Source organism: Triturus cristatus, chromosome 11 (genome assembly GCF_964204655.1).
Source record: "Triturus cristatus chromosome 11, aTriCri1.1, whole genome shotgun sequence".
Lineage (NCBI taxonomy): Eukaryota > Metazoa > Chordata > Amphibia > Caudata > Salamandridae > Triturus > Triturus cristatus.
The window spans coordinates 51865281-51891236 of record NC_140594.1 but is presented as its reverse complement, the minus strand read 5'-3'; the positions used below and the strand labels follow the sequence as shown (position 1 = coordinate 51891236).

The 25956-nt window shown below is 51.2% G+C and overlaps 1 protein-coding gene across 1 annotated transcript in view; it reads left to right on the top strand.

Moving 5' to 3' along the window:
* HIRA (histone cell cycle regulator) overlaps positions 1–25956 on the top strand; it is a 424028-nt gene that overhangs the window by 128886 nt on the left and 269186 nt on the right. Inside the window, exon 7 of the mRNA XM_085632815.1 lies at positions 6617–6777. Coding sequence (XP_085488941.1) covers positions 6617–6777 — 161 coding nt within the window. The remainder of the gene's footprint in view (positions 1–6616; positions 6778–25956) is intronic.

The window sequence follows — 25956 nt, the reverse complement described above, 5'->3', positions numbered from 1 at the left end:
TTTACAAAGTGACCTGTGCAGTGAACAATCGTCCTGAACACTGTGTGCGACATGGTTAAAATCAACAATCAACAAAAACAACATTGCAATTCTTATAACCCGTTCTCCCCCCCTCCCCCCCCCCCCCCCCCCCCCCCCCCCCCCCCACTCACGTCATCAGACCAACCCCAACTTGGCCGCGGTACTTCCCCTGGAACATCAAATCAACCACCTTTCCCCCCCTTCCCCCCCCCCCCCCCCCCCCCACCTGAGCAAAATTCCCTCCCTAATGTGATTCACTCGTGGGCGGATGTGGCTCGTATAACAAGGAGTACTATACAGACTTGGTAGGACCCAGCCACCGTCCAGGATCAAGTGTGTAACTACATGACTCGCAGATTTACTAACCCCGACCACAATAAGAGGCATGGTGTTGTATTTCTAGGCATTATCACGGAATGTGTTGGTTCAAGCATGAAAGGCAGTCATTCACAATAGTCAAGAAGTAGTCCCATTGAATTATAATCAATAACGTGATTGTGAGCCTATGCCCCAACTATCCCTCAGCAATTTCCCCAGTGCCCTCCCCAACCCTGACATGTATTGGTGGTTGTGGGTCAAACCCAGGCTGACTCCCCTCAGCGCTAAGCAACCAGGGGGATTCTCTGTCTGCAGCAGCCAGTCCGCCGGGGCCCCCACATGGGAACTCTCACCGCCAAAGCACTTGTCCCAAGACCATACTTACCGCCACAAAGTGCCGCACTGCGTTCAGTCCTGTTCTTCTAATGACCTCCCGCCGCTTCATCCAGCAGTTGCTGCTCTGGACTTTGGTGTTGTTCCTTGGACCAGTCTTTCAGGGCCCTCTGAAGGGCCTTTGGATACGTGAAGATATGGGAGCGGCCCTGTCTGTTAACCCGGAGCCTTGCAGGATACAGCACGGCATAGTCGATGCCCAGATCTCGGAGCTGCTTCTTCATAGGAACGAACTGTTGGCGCGCTTCCTGCACACGGATCGTGAAGTCTGGGAACAAGGAGATCGTGGAGCCCTCATAAGCCAAAGGCTGCTTTTCGCTTGCCAATTTCAACGCAACATCCCTGTCACAATAGTTAAGCAGTTTTGCGATAATGGGTCTAGGGGCCGCCCCAGGAGGCGGTCGCCGTCCCAGGGATCGGTGGACCCTCTCCACCACAAACATAGTGGAGAAAGTTCCTTCACCCAGCAAGGTAACAAGCAGTTTCTCTATGAATTGTTCCATGTTGCCAGTAGGGGTAGTCTCCGGCAGGCCAGTAATTCTCAGATTGCAACGACGAGAGCGTGTCTCCAAGTCCTCCGCTTTGTCTTGTAAGATCTTGAGTACACTGCCAAGTTGTTTATGTTCGGTATCCAGGGTGGTGTGCGCCTCCTCCACTTCCGTTATCTTACGTTCAGACATGTCGAGCCTTGCGGCGTGTTTATCAAGACGTTCAGCCATTCTGACCATCTTATAGGATAAAGCATCCATCTTATTGCCTAGTGTTGTGATACCACTTTGCAGGCCTTTTTCCATGGCCAACAGCATACTCCGAATATCAGGATTCACGTCTTCCGTCACTGGCTCCTGCATTATGGCTGTGTCCTCGGCGGAAGTGTCCCGTGACTTTGACCTTTTCTGCTCGAACGACAGCTTCGATTGCGCTTTGTCAACTTTGCCCATCCGTCCAACACTAGCACCCAGCGAGATGGCCGCCAAGTCTCTGCCTCCCGGGTGGGCCGTTATCCCATATGTTCGTAGCTGAGTCTCGGAGCCTCCCGCAGGACGCGAGTACAGTCCCCAGCCTGACGAGTGGTAACCGTGTGTGGGACAATACAGATCACCTGTGCTTCGTTCCGTGTATAAAACTTGGGCTCCGGGCCCCCGAGCATAAACCCGCTCACCACAGCGTGGGCGCTGGAGCAATGTGGTCAGGCGGCCACAGCAGAATAATCGGGGCGTGTAACAATGTCCACCTCAGCCCCTTCAGCAGCTCCCTCTCGCAGCACGGGCCAGGACAGTCACCTATCTCTCTGCGCAGTTCGCCCTGCCTCAGGCATCAGGGTGGCTGCGAAGAGTTCCCAGGGCGCAGCTCCTCTAGTAGGGCTGCCACAGCAGCGAAGTGCCCGTCAGGCAAGTCGCCGTCTCCCAGGGCCAAAGGTACTGGCAGGAACAACGCTACTTCAGGGCCCAGGTAAGCGCCAGGCGTGCCACATCACCAGACACAGAGCGACGCGCCCGCAGGTGTCACACCAGTCATGTCACCAGCACCAGCGGTTGGCCCTCAGGGTAGAAGGGATCCCTATGCGTACACACCGCTCAACTTACTTGCCTCGGTGCAGTCCATCGGCGCCTCGCAAGATCAAAATGGCGGGCCCGGTGGGAGAAGTTCACTGAGTCTTCCCTTGCCCCCAGGGCTCTCCCGCAGTGTGGGAAGCTAGGCAGGCGGTCCGCACTAATTGTCTGCCACCGCAACAAGAACAATCCGGAACCAAGCGGCTGCGGGGGCTCTTGCGCCCGGGTACCGTGCACAGCTGCCGAAGGTCTGCAGAGCCGCTCCAGACCGCGGCGCCTCAAAGCTGCAGCTCCACGCAGCTTCAGGGATCGTGTCTGCCCTTCGGAAATGCCGCCGCCGTAAGATGCGTGCTGCCGCTGTGGTTACAGTGGGAAACTCTGCAGCGGAGCGCGGTACACGCCCTGGGTCCCCAGCCGGCGCAGTGTCTGCATAATAGCTCCACTCAGCACTAATTTAGTCCGGGGATTGGGGCCCAGTGGGACGGCCACCAGCAGGACGGCGTATCTCCGTGTGTTCAAGTCTCATCGGGATCAGGGTTGGTTCCTTTTACTCCAACTGTCCCCCGGCGATCGGGTCACGCTTCTTGTTGCTCCCAAAGCACGGACCTAACATTGTCACCCCCACTTTTTGCCTGGTACCTGATGCTATTTGACGAAAGGGCAGTGGGTTCCCGCTAGTCAGGGTTCCAGTGCAAGATCTCTTTTCCTAAAGAAATTTCCAATAGTTCCCCCACATCCTGAGGAGAACTGGACTGACAGTGTCCCTACGTGCTCGATCATCTCAAGGACCAAGGCCCCCTGTGGGTTCAACCAGACTGGTCCCCCACTGTAGGAAGCTGGCCATCTGTTGCTGTAAGCCCCCCCCCCCCCACACTTTTTGCCACATTTCTGATGCACTTGGACTTGATGTGCCCTGGGTCCCTGCCAATCAGGTTCTAAGGGCCTGTGTTCTTTCCCAAAACTGTACCTTGTACCCCCAATTTGCACCTCTCTGGCCACATGTTAGTCCTTTGTAAAAGGTACCATGAGTACCAAGGGCACCGTGGCCAGGGAAGGCCTCTAAGGGCTGCAGCACTTATTGTGCCACCCTTAGAGGCCTTGTGCCTTTACACACACACACTGCAATTGCAGGCTGTGTGTTTTGGTGCAGAACTAAGTGAAGAGTCGACATGAGACACATCCTTGTGTGTCATGCCTACAACCCACTGCCCTGGCATAGGTTAGCCACCCCTCTAGCTGGGTACACTATACTAGTAGTGTCGCACAGGTGCATGAGCCCTATACCCCTACAGTGTCTAGACCAATTCTTAGACATTGTAAGTGCAGTAATGCCATTAAAAGTATATGGTGCTGGGAGCTTGTCATTACGAACTCCACAGCACCATAATGGCTTCACTGAAAACTGGGAAGTTTGGTATCAAACTTCTCAGCACATTAAACCCACACTGATGCCAGTGTCAGATGTAATGAAAAATAATTTCAGGGAACTTCTTAGAGCTGCCCCCTGAAAAACAACCAGCCTCTGGTGGGTTCCCTGACTGGTAATCCAGCCTGCCACCATGAGACATGTTTCTGGACCCATGGGGTGGGAGCCTTCACTCCCTGAGCCCAGAAACAAAGTCTTTCCTGGGCGGAGGTAGTCACACCTTCCCCAGGTCAGGAAGAGCCAACTGTAGCAGGGGAGCGTCAAAGGCCTTTCCGCCTTTGTAATGCGACCTCCAACCTCTCATGCTTTGAGGAGTAGGCCCCCTTCCTGTCTCCCCTTCTTTTCGGGGGATAGACAGGCGGGAAATTTAGCACAGCTTAGAAGGTGTGCTCACTTCTGCCAACCCACCCCCCAGGTGGGGAAGGCGAGGTGAACCCCATTCTTCAGTGGCACTCCCCAATCCGGATTAGGGAGTGTGCCCACTCCCCCAGGTGGGGTGAGCACACTAAGGGTCTAGTCACGCTAAGGTCAGTAGCTCATTGACTACTGACCTCGAGACCCCTAAAACTCCTCCTAAATACAGTATTTATGGGGCAGCCCGAAACCAAGAAGACAGATTCCCGCAACCTACGAAGAAGAAGGACGAAAGAAGACGCCCAGCAGAGGAGACTGCAGAGAAGAACTGACTTGGCCCCAGCCCTGCTGGCCCATCTGCAGTCTTCAAAGATCCTGCGCCAAAAGTCACCTTGTCCTGCAGCTAGCGACCTCCAGAACCCTAGGAGGACTGACTGCCTGCAGCAAAAACCGTATCTCCTGTGAACTGCAGCTCTGTTCAAAAGAATCTTCCAAGACAGACTCTGAGCCTGCTGAGGACAAAGAAACCCGACACCTGGAACCAACCCTTCACCCGACGCCCGCGGCCCGAATCCAGGTGGCCCAGCAAGGTCCCCCAGCGCTCTAGAGTCCTGAGTCCACCGTGGGTTGACCCTTCCACGACTCCCCGACGTCGCCTGCAGCCTCTCCATGGAGAAACCCCTCCCTCCAACCTCGAGTGGCCTGGTAAGGTGAAAACCGAACTTAAAAGACACCCCGGCATCCGGCCGCCCTGCACCCTGGAGAAGAGAACCCAAAGTGCACCTATGTCCCTGAGCCCGCCAACCTACCTGCCCAGCTGTTGGTTCCTCCCGGAAGACTTCCTGGACAACCCTGCAGCTAAAAACCAAAACTGGCAATCATCATTGAAAGCAACAGGGCACCCGATGCCAAAGCAGCACCCGACTGCCCTAGTGCTGCTGAGGGTGCTTGAAGAGTGCATCCTTGACCCTGGGGGAACCCTGGTGCTAACCCCAGAATACCAACTCCCACAACAAAGTACTAACCTGCAAACCAATAACTTCCTTTTCTTCCATAGCATTGTCTACTTTTCTTTGAAAAATCTTTTAAGTGTGGAGTTGGTTTGTATGAAAACTTGAAAATCTGCAAATATCCAAAAACTGCATGACTTGGCTTTTGTCTAGGAGATGTCCCAGTGTGATATCTAGGCATATATGGTTAGCAAAAGTAACTTAAAAATAATCCAAAAAGTAACATGTACAGTAATCTGTAAAGTAACTAAAAAATTAATTTCGAACTGTTGACTTACCTGTTACTCAACCAACTGCATTTGAACCTGCATTCAACTGTAATTCACTGCATGAAAACTTGTAAAGTATTATTTCACTTACTTGCACCAGGCCTGGCTTGGTTCTAGAAATAAAATAACAAAATATTTTTTATACAAGCAAATTGGTCTCTGTTCAGTGTGTGACATCATTTCTTGCCTGAGTGTGTACAACAAATGCTTAACACTACCCTCTGATAAAGCCCTACTGCTCTCCCATACTACAACAAATAGAGAGTAAGGTGCTATCTACTCTTACCTCTGCCTACCTTTGGGGTTTCACTGGACTCTGTGCACACTATACCTTAGTTTGGTATAGTACATACAGAGCCAGCTTCCGACACCCAGTACCAGCTTGCAGCATCTTTTTGCCCAGGATCGCTTCCCATTGAAACCAACGGAGCACCCAATGCCAACAAGCACCTCTGCTACCGTCCACCCCATAACCTACGAAGGTGACCTGTTGCTGCTGCCATGGACCTTGCCCCATTCTTATATTAACTCCTGAAGATTGTTCCTATAAGTTGCTGCTAAGTACCTGTATGCACTATATCACTATATGTGTTTGTCCTTCTAGGATAACACAACAGCATTAGAGACAATACTAGTGTATTTACCTGTTTTCTTCAAAACTACTATTTTAAAAAGTACTTACCCAACAACGAAGTTCTTGATGTCAAACATTATATAAAAATACATGTTATTTTTCTACATCGGGGTGGATCTCCTTAATTGAGTGTGTGTATCATGTATTGACAGTTTGTACAACAAATATCTAACACTCCTCCTTGATAAGACTAGGGCTGCTAGACCAAACTACCTTAAAAAGAGCACCTTGGGATTGTTAAAGCAAGGCCCTGTCCACTCACAGGGGATACCGGGACTCTCCACACAATATACCTTGTTTTGGTATATTATATAAAGAGCCAGCTTCCTACACGTACCTAATAATAAAAGCACCAGTTGTCGTGAACTAGACTTGAAATTAGTAGAACCCTTTATTGTTAATGAGGACAATGCAGAACTGGATCATTGACAAATAGTACCAAGGCTCAACTCTTGTCTAATGTGATTCTCCTACTGAAGAATTTCTTTTAAAAGAACACAACTATAATGGGAACGATTGCTTCGGACAAAGCAGGTTAATTGTGAATGTGCGCCAAGATTGTCTGTATGCTTAGTTTATCTTTTCTATTCTGTGTGTTAATTTTAACCGACCTTTTAATGTACATTTCTTTCTGATAGAAATTATTGCCACCTTGCAGGGGCACTCGGGCCTGGTAAAAGGGCTGACCTGGGATCCTGTGGGGAAGTATATTGCCTCCCAAGCTGACGACCGCAGCCTGAAGGTGTGGAGGACACTAGACTGGCAGCTGGAAACCAGCATCACAAAACCCTTTGATGAGGTAGGTGTCCTGCATTTCACTGTTGTGCATCTGATGGCATTTACGCTAATCCGATCATCCCATTTATTCCTTTATTTAAGCAGACTGTGTCTTTTTTAAAGTAGCTCGGTTTGAATTTGTCCGATTTGTTGCAGCGTGAGAGGCACTCTAAATCTTCAATTAGTTATTTTGAGGAACATTCTACGTACGTTTTAACCAGTATATGCGCATGTTTCCTTTTGTATGCACATGCATGTGTGTGAATGCATGTTTCCGGTGTGTGGTACTATCTGAAAGAAACACGTTAGTTAGATTCCTCACCTTAGAATATCCCCAGGCGTCAGACTGGATCCGGAAGATTTTTCGTCAGCAATACCCCTTGCGCGTCGCTAGGCGTCGTCTGCGGCTCCGCGTCCGTCGTCGGCGTCGTGCGCCGGGATGACGTCGTCGGAGTACTTAGACGCCGCCCTCGCGCGCTGACATCAGTTCTTCTTTTTTCCGCGCCAGTAAGCGCAGATCCGGGAGAGCTACCCCTTTTAGTCTTTTTTGACTAAATCTTTTTGATCATTTTTGATCCTTGTCTGTCGACATCTGGTGCCGGTAGGATGCCTGGGTTCAAGGCTTGCGAAGATTGTCATCGACTGATGTCGGTGACCGATCACCACCGCCGGTGCCTCTACTGCTTAGGCCTCGACCACGACGCGGAGTCGTGCAACGACTGTCAGGCCCTGACTTCGAAGGCTAGGCGGGAGCGGTCCCGCAAGCTTCTCGAGCTTCGCCACTCGGCTCCGCGTCGTGCGCGATCCCGGTCCAGGAGGAGGTCCAAGGATCGCTCGCGGAGCCCTAGCCGACGCCACCATCGATCGTCGGGCTCCAAGTCGTCGGGTAAGTCCAAACACTCTAAGAAGTCCAAGCGGCGACATCGCTCTTCGGACTCCCCTCGCCGGTCGCGCGACTCGGCCGAGGGTCCAAGTGGTTCCACCCCCGCGGCTCCGGCGGAGCCGCAGGTGCCGCGTCCGCCCCCATACCTTCCGGTCCCTGGGGCTGACGCGGCGCCGGCGGAGATCAGTGCCTTCCTCTCGGCCATGAGGAGCCTGGCCCCGCCGTCGACGCCCGCTGGCGCGCCTTCGGGCCCCGCGGACTCGACTGGGCGACCTCGCGTGCCGGCGGCTCCGGCCCCGGCGCCGTCGACGACTCCGGTCTCGACGCCGCAGGTCCCCGCGGGGCCCTTGCCTGGGCCCCAGTCGACGCCGGTTGACCTAGTCACTCCTCCACCGGCGCCGACGCCTGAACCACCGACGCCGTCACCGGCGCCACCGACGCCGACGCCTGTGACGCCGACGCCCCAGTTTAGCCCTCATCCGGACCCGACGCCGGCACGGCGTCCGCCGACGCCGCATCCGACGCCGCTTGAGTCCTACCATCTCTACAGTCCGGTTCCGATCATTCCTCCTGTTTATCAGGAATCGGAAGAAGGGGGCGACTGGGAGGGGTTCGAGGACCCTCTGGCTGTTCAGTCACAGCTTTCTCAGGACTGGGCAGATGAACTGGGGGAGGCCAGCGGGCTGGACACCTCGCCAGACGCTGGATTCACTTCTCCTCCGACCGTGGCTTCGGAGGAGGGTGCAGCATTTTCTGTGGTGCTGCGCAAGGCGGCTGAGGCCCTTGGGCTCGAGTTGCCTGCCGTGGCTGTGAGGACCAACATCCTCACTGAGGTGCTTCAAACCTCAGCAAGCTCCACTGAGCCTCTGCTGCCGTTCAACGAGGCCCTCACTGACGTTCTGCAGGGCACCTGGTCCAAGCCCTCCACAGTTCCTCCTGTGGATAGGAACGTTGCCAGGCGCCACCGCCCTGCTCCGGGCGACCCCAGTTTCCTGTCCCAACACCCCACCCCCGAGAGTCTGGTTATCCAGGCCTCTACTTCCCAATCCTCCTTCCCGACCGCTCCGCCGGACCGGGATTCCAAGAGACTCGAGCAGTTTGGCAAGAAACTGTTCTCGTCCCTTAGTTTGGGCCTGCAGTCCTTAAATACCGCCTGTCTCTTGGACCGTTATTCCCATTCCCTGTGGGATACGGTGGAGGACGTGCTGCCCCTGTGTCCGGAGGAGGTCCGGACGCGTCTTACCCAGGCTTTGGCCGATGGGAGGGATGCAGCACGGCACGCCATAAGATGTGGGCTTGACACCACGGACTCGCTAGGTCGGGCGATTTCCACCACGGTGGCGCTCCGCCGCCACGCCTGGATGCGGTCCACGTCATTTTCCGGGGATGTCCAGAACACCCTCATGGACATGCCCTTTGATGGCACTCGCCTGTTTGGTGAGAAGGCGGACAGTGCGCTGAACCGCTTTAAGGACTCCCGGGCTACGGCCAAGTCCTTGGGCCTCTCGGCTCCGCGGGCGCACACCTCCGCTTTTCGCCCCTTTCGTGGCCAAGGAAGGGGCGCCTCCTCACGTCCGCAAAGCCACCAGCCGCAGAACCAACCTGCGCGCGGTCGCGGACGTGGCTTCCGCCGTGGCGGAAATGGAGGCCGACGTGGTCAGCCCACTTCCACCCCGGCAGCATCCGCCTCAAAGCCCTCCTAGTCCGAGCTTTCAGGCCCATACCACGCCAGTGGGCGGCAGAGTTCGCCATCACCTGCTCCACTGGCGGTCCATAACATCGGACAGGTGGGTGCTGCAAATCGTCCGAAGGGGCTACTCCCTCCCCTTCGAGACGACCCCTCCAGCCATGCCACCGCAGCACCACCGTATCTCGGGGGATCATTTGGATCTTCTCCGCGAGGAAGTTTCGGCTCTCTTGGCCAAGGGGGCCGTCGAGCGCGTTCCGAGTCCAGAAGTAGGTCGTGGTTGTTATTCCCACTACTTTCTGGTTCCCAAGAAGGGCAAGGGGGGCCTGCGCCCTATCTTGGACCTCCGGAACGTCAATGCCTTCCTCCGGAAGGAAAGGTTCAAGATGCTAACGTTGGCTCAGGTTTTAGCTGCCCTAGACCCTGGAGACTGGATGGCAGCGTTGGACTTGCAGGACGCATATTTCCATATCCCCGTCCTGCCGGCCCACCGGCGTTACCTGCGGTTCACGGTGGGCCAAGAGCACTTTCAGTTTACCGTGCTCCCCTTCGGCCTCACCAGTGCCCCTCGGGTGTTCACGAAAGTGATGGCGGTGGTCGCAGCTCATCTGCGCAGATCAGGGGTCCCAGTCTTCCCCTATCTCGACGACTGGTTGTTGAAGGCGGGCTCGCCCCAGGCAGTCGTCTCCCACCTCCAGACTACGGCGGATCTCCTGCATTTGCTGGGGTTTTCCATCAACGTGCCGAAGTCACACTTGAGTCCCTCTCAGAAGCTCCTCTTCATCGGAGCGGTTCTCGATTCGGCGCAGTTCCGGGTCCATCCACCGGAACAGCGGGTCCGGGATATACAGGCCCTGATTCCCATCTTTCGGCCTCTATCCCGGGTTTCGGTCAGGCTAGTGTTGCGGCTTCTGGGGCTGATGGCCTCCTGCATCCTACTAGTGCATCACGCCAGGCGGCGCATGCGGGCTCTGCAGTGGGACCTGAAGTTTCAGTGGGCCCAGCATCACGGCAACCTGTCCGACCATGTCTTGATCTCGGAGGGTACTGCACAGCAGTTGCAGTGGTGGCTCACGGACCGCGAGTGGGTCAAGGGCAAGAGCCTCTTCCTTCCCCAACCGGAGCATGTCGTAGTGACGGATGCGTCCCTCCTGGGATGGGGTGGCCATATGGGAGAGGCAGAGATCAGAGGCCTCTGGTCTCCGGCGGAGTCTCGTCTCCACATCAACCTGTTGGAGTTGAGAGCGATCCGGCTTGCACTGAAAGCCTTCCTTCCCTCTGTCAGGGGAAGTGTCGTGCAGGTGTTCACGGACAACACCACCGCCATGTGGTACTGCAACAAACAGGGCGGGGTGGGGTCGTGGACCCTTTGTCAGGAGGCTCTGCACCTCTGGACATGGCTGGAACACCAGGGCGTCACCCTGGTGGTTCAACATCTGGCGGGCTCTCTGAACGCCAGAGCAGACGAACTCAGCCGCCGGTGCATGATGGATCACGAATGGCGTCTGAACTCCGAAGTGGTGCAAGGCCTCTTTCAGCAGTGGGGAGAGCCTTGGTTAGATCTATTCGCCACCGAAGAGAACGCGCAATGTCAGCAGTTCTGCGCGTTGGAATTTCCAAGGCGGCACTCGCTCGGCGACGCTTTTCGTCACGAGTGGAGTTGCGGTCTGTTGTACGCCTTTCCGCCTATACCACTTCTGCCCAGAGTGCTGAAGAAGATCAGGCGCGACCGGGCCCAAGTCATCTTGGTGGCTCCGGATTGGGCACGAAGATACTGGTATCCCGAGCTACTCAGTCTGTTGACCGATCCCCCGATACGTCTGCCCCTTCGGGAGGATCTTCTGTCGCAGCAGCAGGGGACGGTCCTCCACCCGAACCTGTCCAGCCTCCACCTCCATGCGTGGAGATTGAGCGGCGGCAGTTGATGCCATTTGACTTGCCTCCTGAAGTCTGTGATATCATTCTGGCAGCCAGGCGTCCCTCCACAAAGACGGTATACGCCTGCCGGTGGAACAAATTTGTGGCATGGTGCACAGCAAAGGCTGTGGATCCCCTTTCCGCCCCTCTTTCTGAGGTTCTCCTCTTCCTTCTTTCTCTGGCCCGGCAGGGCTCTGCCCTGGGCACTCTGAAAGGTTATCTTGCTGCCATCTCCGCCTTCTTGCGGCTTCCTGATCAGCCTTCTCTTTTCAAGTCCCCTGTGGTCACACGTTTTTTCAAAGGCATTACACACACGTTCCCTCCTGTCCCTTTTGTAATGCCTCAGTGGGACTTGAATCTGGTATTGACATTCCTGATGTGCGCTCCCTTCGAGCCTCTTCACAATTGCCCTCTTCGTCTTCTAACTCTAAAGACTGCTTTTCTGGTAGCCATCACCTCGGCTAGACGGGTGAGTGAGCTCCAGGCTTTATCTTCCAAGCCTCCTTTTCTGTCTGTTCATCCGGACAAGGTTGTCCTTCGGCCTCGTCCCTCCTTTCTTCCTAAAGTGGTGACTCCATTTCACCTTGGGCAGTCTGTCACCTTGCCCACCTTCTTTCCGCCTCCGCATCCTTCCAAAGAGGAAGAGAGGCTCCACCGGCTGGACCCAAAACGTGCGCTCTCCTTTTATCTGGACCGCACAAAACAGTTCCGGGTGGACGACCAGCTTTTTGTTGGGTACGTGGGCGCTAAGAAGGGGAAAGCTGTGCACAAAAGAACCATCTCTCGGTGGGTCGTTTTGTGTATAAAAATCTGCTATTCCTTGGCTAAAAAGGACCCTCCTGTTGGGCTGCGCGCCCATTCTACTCGGGCCACGGCGGCTACTACTGCCTTGGGACGGGGAGTCCCTTTGCAGGACATCTGTCAGGCGGCGACATGGGCTTCGCTACACACGTTTGCCAGGCATTATTGCCTTGACAGCCAAGTCCGGAGGGATGGCTTCTTTGGCCGTTCTGTCCTCCAGGACTTTCTGGTGTGATCTTGGTTCGCAGACCCACCACCGGGGATGGTATTGCTTGGGTATCTATTCTAAGGTGAGGAATCTAACTAACGTGTTTCTTTCAGATGAACAAGTTACTAACCTTCGGTAACGATGTATCTGTAAGAAACATTAGTTAGTTAGATTCCTCACCGACCCTCCCATCCTCCCCGTTCTGCGAACTGACATCTAGGGTTAAGGTTGTCCTTTCAGGCCCCTAGATTTTATTTTTGGCACCAGTGTCGGTCTTTGCATGGCTCTGCGTTCCTGGCGCGGAAGGCTATGTACAAGAACTGACGTCAGCGCGCGAGGGCGGCGTCTAAGTACTCCGACGACGTCATCCCGGCGCACGACGCCGACGACGGACGCGGAGCCGCAGACGACGCCTAGCGACGCGCAAGGGGTATTGCTGACGAAAAATCTTCCCGATCCAGTCTGACGCCTGGGGATATTCTAAGGTGAGGAATCTAACTAACTAATGTTTCTTACAGATACATCGTTACCGAAGGTTAGTAACTTGTTCTTTAGCACCTTAAGTAAAGACCCATAACTCTTTTCTGAATGGGGAATCAAACTGATTTTTTGAATTTGACTTTAATAACCTGATTTAAGAGAGTTTTCCACATGGTCTCCTCATCAGATGAAACATCTGTAGGCCGTAGAAACAGCAGACTTGATGGCATATAGGGATCTCCAAATGTGAGTTTGGACAGACCAATCACACACGGTCTTTATGGGATTTTAAGGTTTTTCCTTAAAGATCAGCATTGTCAGTAAAGATGCTTATTTATTTATTGTTTTAGCAGTAACCTTAACAAATGCAAACATCAAGAAGATAATAAAAGCATTAGATAAAAACATCAAAGAAGGCAAACAGTACAACGTAAAAAATAAAAATAAACTACTGAGAGGGAGACATAAAAAGTGACATTTCATGAATCATTGTGAGAAAGTGCCATCTTTCTTGCCTGGTATGCCCCCACTTTTTGCTGAATTGCTGAATGTACTTTGAATGAGTGTGCCCTGGGCTCCTGCCAATCAGGTGCCCATGGCCTATGTTCCTTCCCTAAAACAAACAAAACCCAAATTGGCAAACCTGGGCCACATGTCAGCCCCTGGTAAATGGTACTCTTAGTACCCAGGGCTTTGTGACCCAGGAAGGCCTCTAAGAGCTGCAGCACTCATTGTGCCACTCTTAGAGGCCCTGTACCCTTACACACACACACACTGCCTTTGCAGGCTGAGTGTTTGGGTGCAAGACAAAAACAAAGTCGACATGGCACACATCCCTGTGTGCCATGCCCATCACATACACTGCCAGGGCATACATCAGTCACCCCTCTAGCTGGGTGCCTTATGCCAATGGTGTGGGCACAGGAGCAAGAGCCCTGTGCCCCTACAGTGCCCAGGTCCATCCCTGAGCCCTGTAAGTGCAGTGCTGCCATTTAAAGAGTACATGGTGCTGGGAGCTCGTCAAACACGAACTCCACAGCACCATAATGGCAACACTAAAGACTGGGAAGTTTGGTATCAAACTTCTCAGCACATTAAACCCACACTGATGCCAGTGTGGGATTTAATGTACCCAGTACCCCAGAGGGCATCTTAGAGGTGCCCTCTCGAACCTAACCTACAAATCCACGTCTGCTCTGAGGCTGCCTAGGCTGCCACCCAGCAGACATGTTGCTGGACCCCTGGGTAGGAGAGCCCCTGCTCTCCTGGTCCTGCAACAATGCACATCCTGGGTGAGGTGCTAAATCTCCTCCCCCAGGATGGGCAGGGGGAAGCTTCAAAGGCATGCCGCCTCTGTGAGTTTCCCCAGGCCCCTGCAACCCCCCACTCAGGCGGGAAGCTTTGGCCGGAAACCCCAAATAAGGACAGGGGATGTGCCAGCCTGCCAACCCCACCCCTCAGGTGGGGGAGGCGAGGTGAAGCACATCTCCGGGCTCTCGCCATCTTGAAGATGGGGAGCCCTACCCTATCAGGACTAGGCTACTGCCCCCCTCCCACAAGAGAGGCAGGATAGGGGGTGTACCCACCACAGGACAGGGACCCATTGGTCCCTAGCCTTCACCTACCTGTAACACCCCTAAATCTAGTATTTAGGGGCACCCTGAACCTTCCTTCCCCAGATTCCAAATTCGAAACTACAAGAAGAGCAAGAAGAACAAAGACCTGCCCTGCAGCTGCGAAGGAGAGGGAGACACCAACTGCTTTGGCCCCAGCCCTACCGACCTGTCGACCTCGAACCTGCTCCTGCTCCAATCCCGGCATCTCTTGTGGCCAGCAACCTCAGAAACCCCGGAGGACCTTGCTACCTTTGAACTCTGATTCCCTGGGACTCCCATGAGTAGAGGCTCTACTCAGAAACTACCTTTCACCCCTGGCAGCAGCCCGGAACCGCGAACCCAGCCCACTCTGCACCAGCCAAGCCTGGCCCGTGCCGGAGTGAACTAAACCCACAAGGACGACCCCACGGCGACTGTGACCCCGAGTCCGGCACCCAAGGACCCCCCTCGACATTCCTGACGAAGCCTGCAGCCTCAGACCAGTGTGCCACCCCAACCGCGATCAACACAGGGTAAGATTTTCCGACACCTAAAGGCACCCCTGCACCCGGCGCCCCACAGCCCTCTGTGTCCAATCCCGGGGTACCTACCTATCCTCCAACTACCCAACTTACCTCTCGAAGTGGTGGTGGCACCTGAAGAGTCCTCGTCCCCGAGCTTGCAGTCTTTTTCCTAACCGGAGATTTCCCATTGACTTCCATTGAGCGCCCGAAGACTCAAAAGCACTCTGCATCCAGCCGCCTGAGTGGCCCTGGCAGTGAAAACTCTATTCCTTCCTACTTCCCTACTTGCCCTGAGTAAGTGACCAGGAGCCCAGCTCCCACAGTCGCGTGGCTTGCCAGTCAGCAGCCACCAAACAAGGCCCCCCTATCCCTCATAGGATAACATTGGGCCTAACTCTCTCTACACCCGGCCGCCCTAGAGCCGCTGAGGGTGAACCAACTGTACCTACCTGACCCTGGGAGACTCCTGAGTCTGGGCCCAGAACTTCAACTCTGCCAGTCGAGTACTTACCCTTGAACCGCAAACTCTATTTTTCTCATAGGGTAACATTGACTGACTTTTTCTTGAAATTTCTTCTAAGTGTGGACTTTTCAAATCTTCAAATATTCACCAAAAATCAGCCAAGTGGCAAAAACGAATTTACTCACCTGTTCCTAGGTGAACTCCCAGTGCTGGATCTTGGTGCCCAGCACTGACTCTGAAAAATCTCTACAACTGTACTTACCCGTAACCCAATTTCCTTCCATAGGAAACCATTGTCTGTTTTTCTGTGAAATTTCTTCTAAGTGTCGATTTCTGCAATCTTTAAATATTCTTCAAAAATCGTATAATATCTGAAAACGTAATTGCTTACCTGTTTTGGATAAAGGTCCCAGTACTGAGTCTAGGCACCCAGTACTGGATTACAAAAGTAACGAGAACGTACCGTACCTGTAACCTGCATTTTCTTCCATAGGGAATCATTGGTTGTTTTCTCTGAAATATTTTCTAAGTGTCAACTTTTAAAATCGCTAAATATTAGTTAAAAATCATTACAGTATTTAAGTCGACTTTCATCACTTGATTCTGAGAACTGACCCAGGACTGAATCTAGGATCCAGGCCTGGCATTACAAAAGTAACCTAAAAAGTAATCTGTTGCAAATAACTTGAATTTATCATTGAGCTCAATGTATTGTTGTGTTTAGAAATAGAGTTGCCGACTGCAACTACTTGTAACTTTTTACTAAAGTCTATTGCATATAGAAAAGTATTTATATGAAACATCTCCTGTCGAGAAAGTATATTTTAATTCCAAGTGTTGGTTCTAAAATAAAACAAGCATATATTTTTTATATATAAACCATTGGCCTAGAGTTCAGATATTGAGTGTGTGGAACCATTTGCTAACTGAGTGTGTACAACAAATGCTTTACACTGTCCTCTGATACTGCCTTTCTGCTCGACCAGGCTACCACTTTAGAGAGTAAGGTTATATCTAACTTTAACCTCTGTTAAACCCTTGGGGTCTGTGGACTCTGTACACCCTGTACCTATTAAGGAACAGTATATACAGAGCCACTTTCTCACATTGGTGGATCAGCGGTGGGATACAAACTTGCATTTGTTGGACTACTTGGTTACCATCTGATCACATGACAGAACTCTTAAAAATTGTCTTTAGAATTCTGATTGGTCTTTTCCAAAATTACTAAAAGTCTTGCTGGGGCCTTGCTTAAGTCCCATTAGAATTTTAGAAAAATAAAAGTCACTATAGTCCGGGTAGAGGGGTAGAACTGTCAGGTTAGAATGTCTCAGACAAACCTAGCTATTAGTGATAATAATAACATGGACCTGGTGGAGGAGCTCGACCTCACACCTTACTTACACTTGTCTTTCAAGGAATTGAGGTCCTTATGCAAACTTAAAAATTTACAAATGGGCCTGCATCCAACCAAACTAGGGCTCCAGGAGCTCTTGGCTGAGTATGCTAAGGACCACCCATCTGAACATGGTGATGGCCAGTCAGATGAGGAAAGGGAAGCAGAGGAGGTGGATAATAACCCCCCCATGCTGTTCCCTAGGGAGGAGAGTGCACCCATACCCTCCACCTCAAGGATTAGCATCTGGGCACCTAGTGACCACACAGGTGGCTCTGGTCCCAGATAGAACACTGGGGGACCCACCAGTGAAGAGGACAGCCTTGTGAGGCTGGCCAAAAGATTAGAGCTAGAGTCCAGGCTCCTGGCTCTAGAAAAAGAAAGGAGAGAGATGGGGTTAGCACCCATCAATGGTGGCAGCAATAATACAAATAAGGAAAGGAAGGAAACTTCTGACCTTAAAATCCCCAAAGGGATTGTCCCTAAATTTGAGGAAGGTGATGATATCACCAAATGGTTCACAGCCTTTGAGAGGGCTTGTGACATCAGAAAAATAAAGAAACCTCTCTGTGGGTCACTCCTGTGGGAACTGTTCTCTGGTAACTGCAGAGACAGGCTTCTGACCCTTTCTGGGCCAGAGGCAGGATCCTATAACCTCATGAAGAGAACTCTGATTGAGGGATTTTGATTCACCACTGAGGAGTATAGAATTAGATTCAGGGGGGCTCACAAACCCCATACCCAGTCCTGGATTGACTTTGTAGATTTCTCAGTGAAGACACTGGATGGTTGGTTAGCTGGACATGGTGTGCAGGATTTTAATGGATTGTATAATTTATTCATGAAGGAACATATATTGAGTAACTGCACAAATGAAAAGTTGCATCAGCATTTGGTAGACCTAGGTCTAATTTCTCCCCAAGAATTGGGAATGAAGGCAGACCACTGGGTCAAGACTAGGGTGACCAAGACAGCCACTGGGGGTGACCAAAAGAAAGTGGTCCCAAAACCTCCCCAGCGGAAAGGTGGTGAGAATCCCCAAGATAAAAAGTCTGAGTCTTCCAAAGGGCCCCAAAAACCTGTTCAGGTGGGTGGGACCCAAACTACTCCCTATGTGCCCCAACCATATATGGGGAAGAACTATGATCCCTTAAAAGCCTGGTGTAATAACTGTAAGAAGCCAGGACACCTCACTGTAGCTTGCTCCCAAAACAAAGCCCCTAAGGCACCGAGTACAGCTACTCCTGGGGCAGCAAGCATACAAATGGGATCAGAAGTGTACCCTGAGCAAATCTGGGAACACACTGAAGCCAGTCGAGTCTCCTTGGGAGAAGTGGAGTTTGCCACTGTAGCTGTGTGGCCCCCCAACTTAAAGAAATTCTTACAGTACCCCTGGGTGAATGGAACTAGGGTAGAAGCTCTGAGGGATACAGGTGCCAGTGTCACTATGGTGAAAGACACACTGGTTTCCCCTGAGCAATACTTGATTGGGAAGTCTTACCCAGTCACCAACGCTGACAGTGTCACCACTAGTCATCCCATGGCCATGGTAACATTAGGCTGGGGGGGGGGGGTTACTGGCCTGAAACAGGTAGTGGTCTCTCCAAATTGCCAGCTGCCTGTCTGCTTGGAAATGATCTGGAAACCTCAGCCTGGGCTGAGGTTGAGCTAAAGGCCCATGCAGCCATGCTGGGCATCCCTGAATTGGTGTGTGTGCAAACCAGAGCACAGAGCAAGAGGAAGGGTGAAAAAGTAGGTGTGGAGCTTGAAATAATGGCCCAGCCAACCAAGAGAAAAGGAAAGAAGACTGGGGAACCAGCTTCTACACAGCAGAACACTCAGGACCCCTCTCCCCAGGGAGAGGATTTGGATACCCCTGAGGGAACTGAGTCCATGGAGCTTGACCCTTACCAGGCTGAACTCTTGGGCCCAGGGGGACCCTCTAGGGAAGAGCTGTGCCAGGGTCAGCGAGACTGTCCCACTCTTGCAAACCTGAGGCAGCAAGCTGTTTCAGAAGCAAGGGGAGATGTCGGTGGTACCCACAGAGCTTATTGGGAAGAGGGATTACAGTATGCTGAGGCAAGAAACCCCACTCCTGGAGCCACCAGGAGGGTGGTAGTGCCACAGAAGTACAGGGAGTTCCTCCTAACTTTGGCTCATGACATCCCCCTAGCTGGACATCTGGGGCAATCCAAAACTTGGGAAAGGCTAGTGAGTCACTTTTACTGGCCCCAGATGCACCAAAAGGTGAAGGAGTTTGTCAGCTCCTGTGTCACCTGTCAAGCCAGTGGCAAGACAGGTGGCCACCCAAAGCTCCCCCTCATCCCACTACCAGTGGTGGGGGACCCCTTTGAAAGGGTGGGAGTGGATATTGTGGGTCCACTTGAGCCACCCACAGCCTCAGGGAACAAATTTATTCTAGTGGTAGTGGATCATGCCACTAGGTACCCTGAAGCAATTCCACTTAGGACTACTACAGCTCCTGCAGTAGCCAAGGCCCTCCTGGGTGTCTTCACCAGGGTGGGTGTTCCTAAGGAGGTGGTTTCAGACAGAGGTTCCAACTTCATGTCTGCTTACCTAACACACATGTGGAAGGAGTGTGGGGTGCAGTATAAGTTTACTACCCCCTACCACCCACAAACCAATGGCCTTGTTGAGAGATTCAACAAGACATTGAAAGGTATGATCATGGGGCTCCCTGAAAAACTCAAAAGGAGATGGGATGTCATGTTACCATGCCTGCTTTTCGCTTACAGAGAAGTACCACAGAAGGGAGTAGGTTTCTCACCCTTTGAACTTCTGTTTGGTCATCCTGTAAGGGGACCACTTTGTCTTGTAAAAGAGGGTGGGAGAGGCCTCTTCAAGAACCCAAACAAGACATAGTGGACTATGTGCTTGGCTTAAGGTCCAGAATGGCTGAGTACATGGAAAAAGCATCCAAGAACCTTGAGGCCAGCCAGGAGCTCCAGAAGCACTGGTATGACCAAACAGCTGCACTGGTTGAATTTCAACCTGGGCAACAGGTGTGGGTTTTGGAGCCAGTGGCACCAAGGGCTCTCCAAGATAAATGGAGTGGCCCTTACCCTATCCTAGAAAGAAAGAGTGAGGTCACCTACTTAGTTGACCTGGGCACTAGCAGGACACCCAAAAGGGTTATCCATGTGAACCGCCTTAAGCTCTACAATGACAGGGCTGACATCACCATGCTGATGGTGCTGGATGAGGAGCAGGAAGCAGAAAGTGAACCTCTCCCTGACCTCCTCTCCTACAGCCCAAAGATGGATCAGTAGATGGTGTGATCTTCTCAGACACCCTCTCTGCCCAACAGCAAACTGACTGCAAGCAAGTCTTGCAGCAGTATGCTAGCCTCTTTTCCCTGACCTCTGGTCTGACAAACTGGTGTACCCATGATGTGGACACTGGTGACAGTGCACCTGTCAAAAACAAAATCTATCGACAGTCAGACCAAGTCAAGGAGAGCATCAAAGCTGAGGTCAGCAAGATGCTGGAGTTAGGGGTCATTGACCCTCTGAGAGCCCCTGGGCCAGCCCAGTGGTTCTAGCTCCCAAGCCTCATCAACAAGGTGAAAAGAGAGAGATGAGGTTCTGTGTGGACTATAGAGGGCTCAACTCTGTCACTAAGACAGATGCTCACCCTATCCCAAGAGCAGATGAGCTGATAGATAAATTAGGGGCTGCCCAATTCCGCAGTACCTTTGACTTAACTGCAGGTTACTGGCAGATTGGCATGGCCCCAGGAGCAAAAGAAAAGACAGCATTCTCCACCCCTGATGGGCATTACCAGTTTACTGTGATGCCTTTTGGGTTAAAGAATGCCCCTGCCACTTTCCAGAGGCTGGTGAACCATGTCCTGGCTGGGCTGGAGTCCTTTAGTGCAGCTTATCTTGATGATATTGCTGTCTTTAGCTCCAACTGGCAGGTTCACCTGATCCACCTTGGGAAAGTTTTAGAGGCTCTGCACAAGGCAGGCCTCACTATCAAGGCATCCAAATGCCAGATAGGGCAGGGCACTGTGGTGTACTTGGGCCACCTTGTAGGTGGAGGCCAGGTACAGCCCTTACAACCCAAGAGCCAGGCCATCATGGACTGGATAGCTCCAACAACCCAGACCAAAGTCAGGGCATTCCTTGGCTTGACTGGGTACTACGGGAGGTTTGTGAAGGGGTATGGGTCCATTGTGACCCCCCCTCACAGAACTCACCTCCAAGAAAATGCCCAAGAAAGTGAACTGGACAGTTAGTTGCCAAAAGGCTTTTGACACCCTAAAAGAAGCAACGTGCTCAGCACCAATTCTAAAAGCTCCAGATTATGCCAAGCAGTTCATAGTGCAGACTGATGCCTCTGAGCTAGGGATAGGAGCGGTCCTATCCCAGACCAGTGATGAAGGCCAAGACCAACCTGTTGCTTTTATAAGCAGGAGGCTACTCCCCAGAGAGCAGCGTTGGAGTGCCATTGAGAGGGAGGCCTTTGCTGTGGTTTGGTCCCTGAAGAAGTTGAGGCCATACCTGTTTGGTACTCACTTCCTGGTTCAAACTGACCACAGACCTCTCAGATGGCTAATGCAGATGAAAGGGGAAAACCCAAAGCTACTAAGGTGGTCCATCTCCCTACAGGGAATGGACTTTGAAGTGGAACACAGACCAGGGACTGCCCATGCCAAGGCAGATGGACTTTCCAGGTTCTTCCACTTAGACAATGAAGACTCCATAGGACAAGGTTAGTCTCATCACCTTTCGTTTGGGGGGGGGCGGGTTGTGTGAGAAAGTGCCATCTTTCTTGCCTGTTATGCCCCCACTTTTTGCTGAATTGCTGAATGTACTTTGAATGAGTGCGCCCTGGGCTCCTGCCAATCAGGTGCCCAGGGCCTATGTTCCTTCCCTAAAACAAACAAAACCCAAATTGGCAAACCTGGGCCACATGTCAGCCCCTGGTAAATGGTAGCCCAGGTACCCAGTGCCTTGTGACCCAGGAAGGCCTCTAAGAGCTGCAGCACTCCTTGTGCCACTCTTACACACTGCCTTTGCAGGCTGAGTGTTTGGGTGCAAGACCAAAACAAAGTCGATATGGCACACATCCCTGTGTGCCATGCCCATCACATACACTGCCAGGGCATACATCAGCCACCCCTCTAGCTGGGTGCCCTAGGCCAATGGCGTGGGCACAGGAGCAGGAGCCCTATGCCCCTACAGTACCCAGGTCCATCCCTGGGCACTGTAAGTGCAGTGCTACCATTTAAGAGTACATGGTGCTGAGAGCTCGTCAAACACGAACTCCACAGCACCATAAAGGCAACACTGAAGATTGAGAAGTTTGGTATCAAACTTCTCAGCACATTAAACCCACACTGATGCCAGAGGCCTAGAGTTCAGTTATTGAGTGTGTGGAACCATTTGCTAACTGAATGTGTACAACAAATGCTTTACACTGTCCTCTGATACTGCCTTACTGCTCGACCAGGCTACCACTTTAGAGAGTAAGGTTATATCTAACTTTAACCTCTGTTAAACCCTTGGGGTCTGTGGACTCTCTACACCCTGTACCTATTAAGGAACAGTATATACAGAGCCACTTTCTCATAATCATACCATCAGATTAAGATAAAGTGCTATTGACAAGCACCTGGCATAAGGTAAAATGTATGAAGTTAAAACCCTACTGTAAAGGGGACAAAAAATTATACACAATTTAAATTTCATCCATCAATAAAGATGTCTTTTATCCAGCCTATTCTCTATTCTCAGATCATTTATGTTTTCATTAGTGCTGGTGGATCTTTGTTTACAGTGAATAACATTTGTCTCACCTCCAGTGTATAAAACTCCTAGGGTTTTGAACAAACATGTCTCTCTTTATTGGAGCAATGAACTCTCGTCATTTCCATCTTTGAAGAAAGGTAGTGCTGTGGCTAAAATGTTCTGATGCTTCCCCTTTCTATCATTGGTATTGTCACAGATGTGTTAATAGATGTATGTGCCTGATGACCTTGGGTATCTTTGTGGTCTCCGACAAGAATTCTAGAACCCTCTCGAAAGTGGGAGACTTGTGGGTGAGGGGTGGAGTGATTCCATTCAGCGACCTACAAAGGGATTACCAACTGCATGAAGGGAAAGCCTTCCGCTACCTCCAGGCCAGAACTGCTACCTCCAGGCCAGAACTGCATTAAACAAGCTATTCCGAAAGGCTCAGACTTGCCGGTATCGTCACCTCTGGAAGATAGACTATTAGATGAGTATCTCCCGGAGAAAGCAATCTCATTGACCTAACGTAAGATTCTTAATCATACTCCAAATACCCAGGGGAAAACACATACAAAGTGGATTGATGATTTAGGGGACTTGGACGATGACAACTGTAGGAAAGCCTTGGCCTCCCCCGAGAAGTTGCGATTCGCTCCAGATTCAAACTTATCCAACTTAAATTGTTACATCGGGTCTACTATACTAGCTTGGTGCTGGTAAAGATGGGGGTATTGAATTCTCCTGACTTCCCCGTGGGTGTGCCCAAGGAGGTACCTACATACATCAAAGGTGGCATTGCATGATCCTTCAGAAGTATTGGGAAAAAGTTTTAACCGGTATGTCTCGCATATGTAAGTCGCCCTTAGATGTTTCCCCCCGACAGTGTCTGCTGAATATCTGGGAGACCACTGAATTGTCACGCACGGAGAGGATGTGGGTTATGCTGGGCTGCATGGTGGCGAAGCGTAACATAGCTAGAACATGGAGGGGAGGAGTCCAGCTCAGATACATTGACTGGGAGCAGGTTATGGCTTGGTGTATGCAGGCGGAAAGGGTTGTCTGTGAGAGCAGGGGTTGCCCGCATAAATGGACAAAAATGTGGGGCCCTTGGAATGAAAGTAGAGGTTTCTTATGCACGCCTGTCGCTCCTCCCCTAGTGGTAGACAATGAAGACATTCAATGATCAACAATATGGAAAATTGATGTATGTTTTCTTATTTGTAGACCCAGTGCCTGGATATATTTTTGTACTGTAACTTGCGATGACTTGAGGTTTTGATCAATGCACTGCACTTGTTTTGGTTGATTTATGTATTGCATGTTATGCTCTAATAAAAAAGACTTATAAAAAGAAAGAAAAATTCTAGAATCCTTTAACAGCATATAGATCTCATCTGGTTTCAGTTTTGACCGAAGCAATCAAAGAATGAACTTCATTGTCACACACTGGAGTCGGGAGATAAAACTTGTAAGAGTTGTTTCTTCCAGCCTCTGAAGAATTATGGCTACAATTTCTTTATATTACACTGCAATGCCATTGGATTGTCTTTCTCTGGATAGCTCTGAATGTAGATGGAATGTTTTTAGGGCCTTATAGACAACATTGCCATAGTGTTTTATTTAAATAAGCAGGGATATAGCAAATATGATTCCCTTAGTCATCTGGCTGTTTGTGATGGATCTTAATGTACCTTTGCTTGCATTTCATCTAGAAGGAAAGTAAAATGTTAAAATATGGAATCTGATACATTGCAGCGGCTCCATCGTGTTCCACATGAGTGTTAGATTAATCATAAAGTGTTCCTGACTATCTTCAAACATCAGGGGATAATGCAAACCTATGTGTTTGCTACTCAGATCAACTCCTAAAGTCGAGTGTCTGCCTCCCTGGGAGTATGTCTTGGAGGGTGTACTCTTCTTGCATTGATTGGGAACGTTCCATTATCCTTCCCTGCAATCCCTCAGTTAGCAAGTTATGCAGACTGTCTTGCAGACCAACTTTTCCAGAATGATTAACTGCTCCATTTTGACCTCACAAATTTGAGTTTTTTCTTTTTCTTTTCTAAAAAAATAGGTTCATATCTTTTCAGGGTCTACATTACCCAGTTGAGCATATGGAGTTGATCCTACACCCCCCCTAAGCTTAAGGTCTCCAATTTAAACCAGTTTTTAGGTCTCTCCTAGCGTCACAGCGCATGCGCTGCTTGCTCTGCGAGATCTATTGTCATCGGGTTGATTTCGAAAGCGGGGTGGAAGTCCACCCATGCTTTTAATTGGCGCGCGTCACAATTTATGCTGAACGCTCACTTTTCATTGCAAGTGAGGCTTGTTTGTTCCCTCCCTGTCTCCTTTTCGGCTCGCCCACCCGGACTGGATATTTTGCTCGGGCATGGCGTCTCATTTGCTCCTGCACGGTGCCTCTCCCGCCTTTCTGCACGTAAACCCTGGACGGTAGCAAGAGCAAGCGTTGAATCAGGACCCAAGATGAAGTTCGCAAGGTTTTTGATGAAGAATGCTGCCCTGGCCAACATCCCCAAGCACATCGAGCGGTTCTCCAAGTTCTCCCTGTCCCCTCTCTCCATGAAGCAGTTCTTGGATGTTGGTGAGCCTGCTGCCGCTGTAACGTAAATGCAAGTGTACCATGTGGATTTAAACATTCATGTATCTTGATTTGCAAAGCTGCATTATTCGTGTTGTGCTTCTAGACCGGCTGCGATGTTGTTTTCAAATATTTGGATAAAGGAAGAGGTGCTTAACACTTTATAGTGGTAATATGCCAGAGGCATCCCGCTTTTCATTTTCTTCATCTACCATTGGCTCTGCATGCGGAAGGGCTGGGGCAACAGGTCACAGCGGCGGGTGGTTTCACCGTGCAGAGGGGCCTCCTTATATAAAGCCAACATCTTGTCCAAGGTATTGGACCGCGGTATATTACTTAAGCACCAGCCCATCTTAAACAAGGTAGTGCTATTTTTAGGCACAGGAAGACGGAGTGATTTGCACAGATTCACAGGATGTCGAGCCCACGCCAGGACTCGAACCTTCATTTCCTCCGCTGCGCTTTGTTTTGTTACCCCCGCCTACCCCAAGTTGAGCTGTTCCTTTACTTTTAAATCTGCTTTACCGGGAACCATGAGGCATTGTAGCCTCTCATACTCCCACTTCCTAGGCATGGAGGGGGCTTCAGAGGGCTCGGGGGTAAGGGGGAGGGGCTGCATGCCTCTTATTTTCTACATGAGCCCGCTTTCATGTAGCTCCCCCACTCGTCACCGTCATGTGTCCTCACTACGTGTTAGTGTTGGTTTATGTGTTTTTATTCAATGCGGCCCTGCCCCACCCCATATCAGCACAGGGGGGAATGTAATGCTTACCCACCAACCAGCTTTCTTTCATTTCTTATCTAGTCATGCCAGACCCCCGACTCATCCCCATGACATCAATTACATTTTCCTCCTACCATTAAACCCCACGAAAAATAAAATACCATGC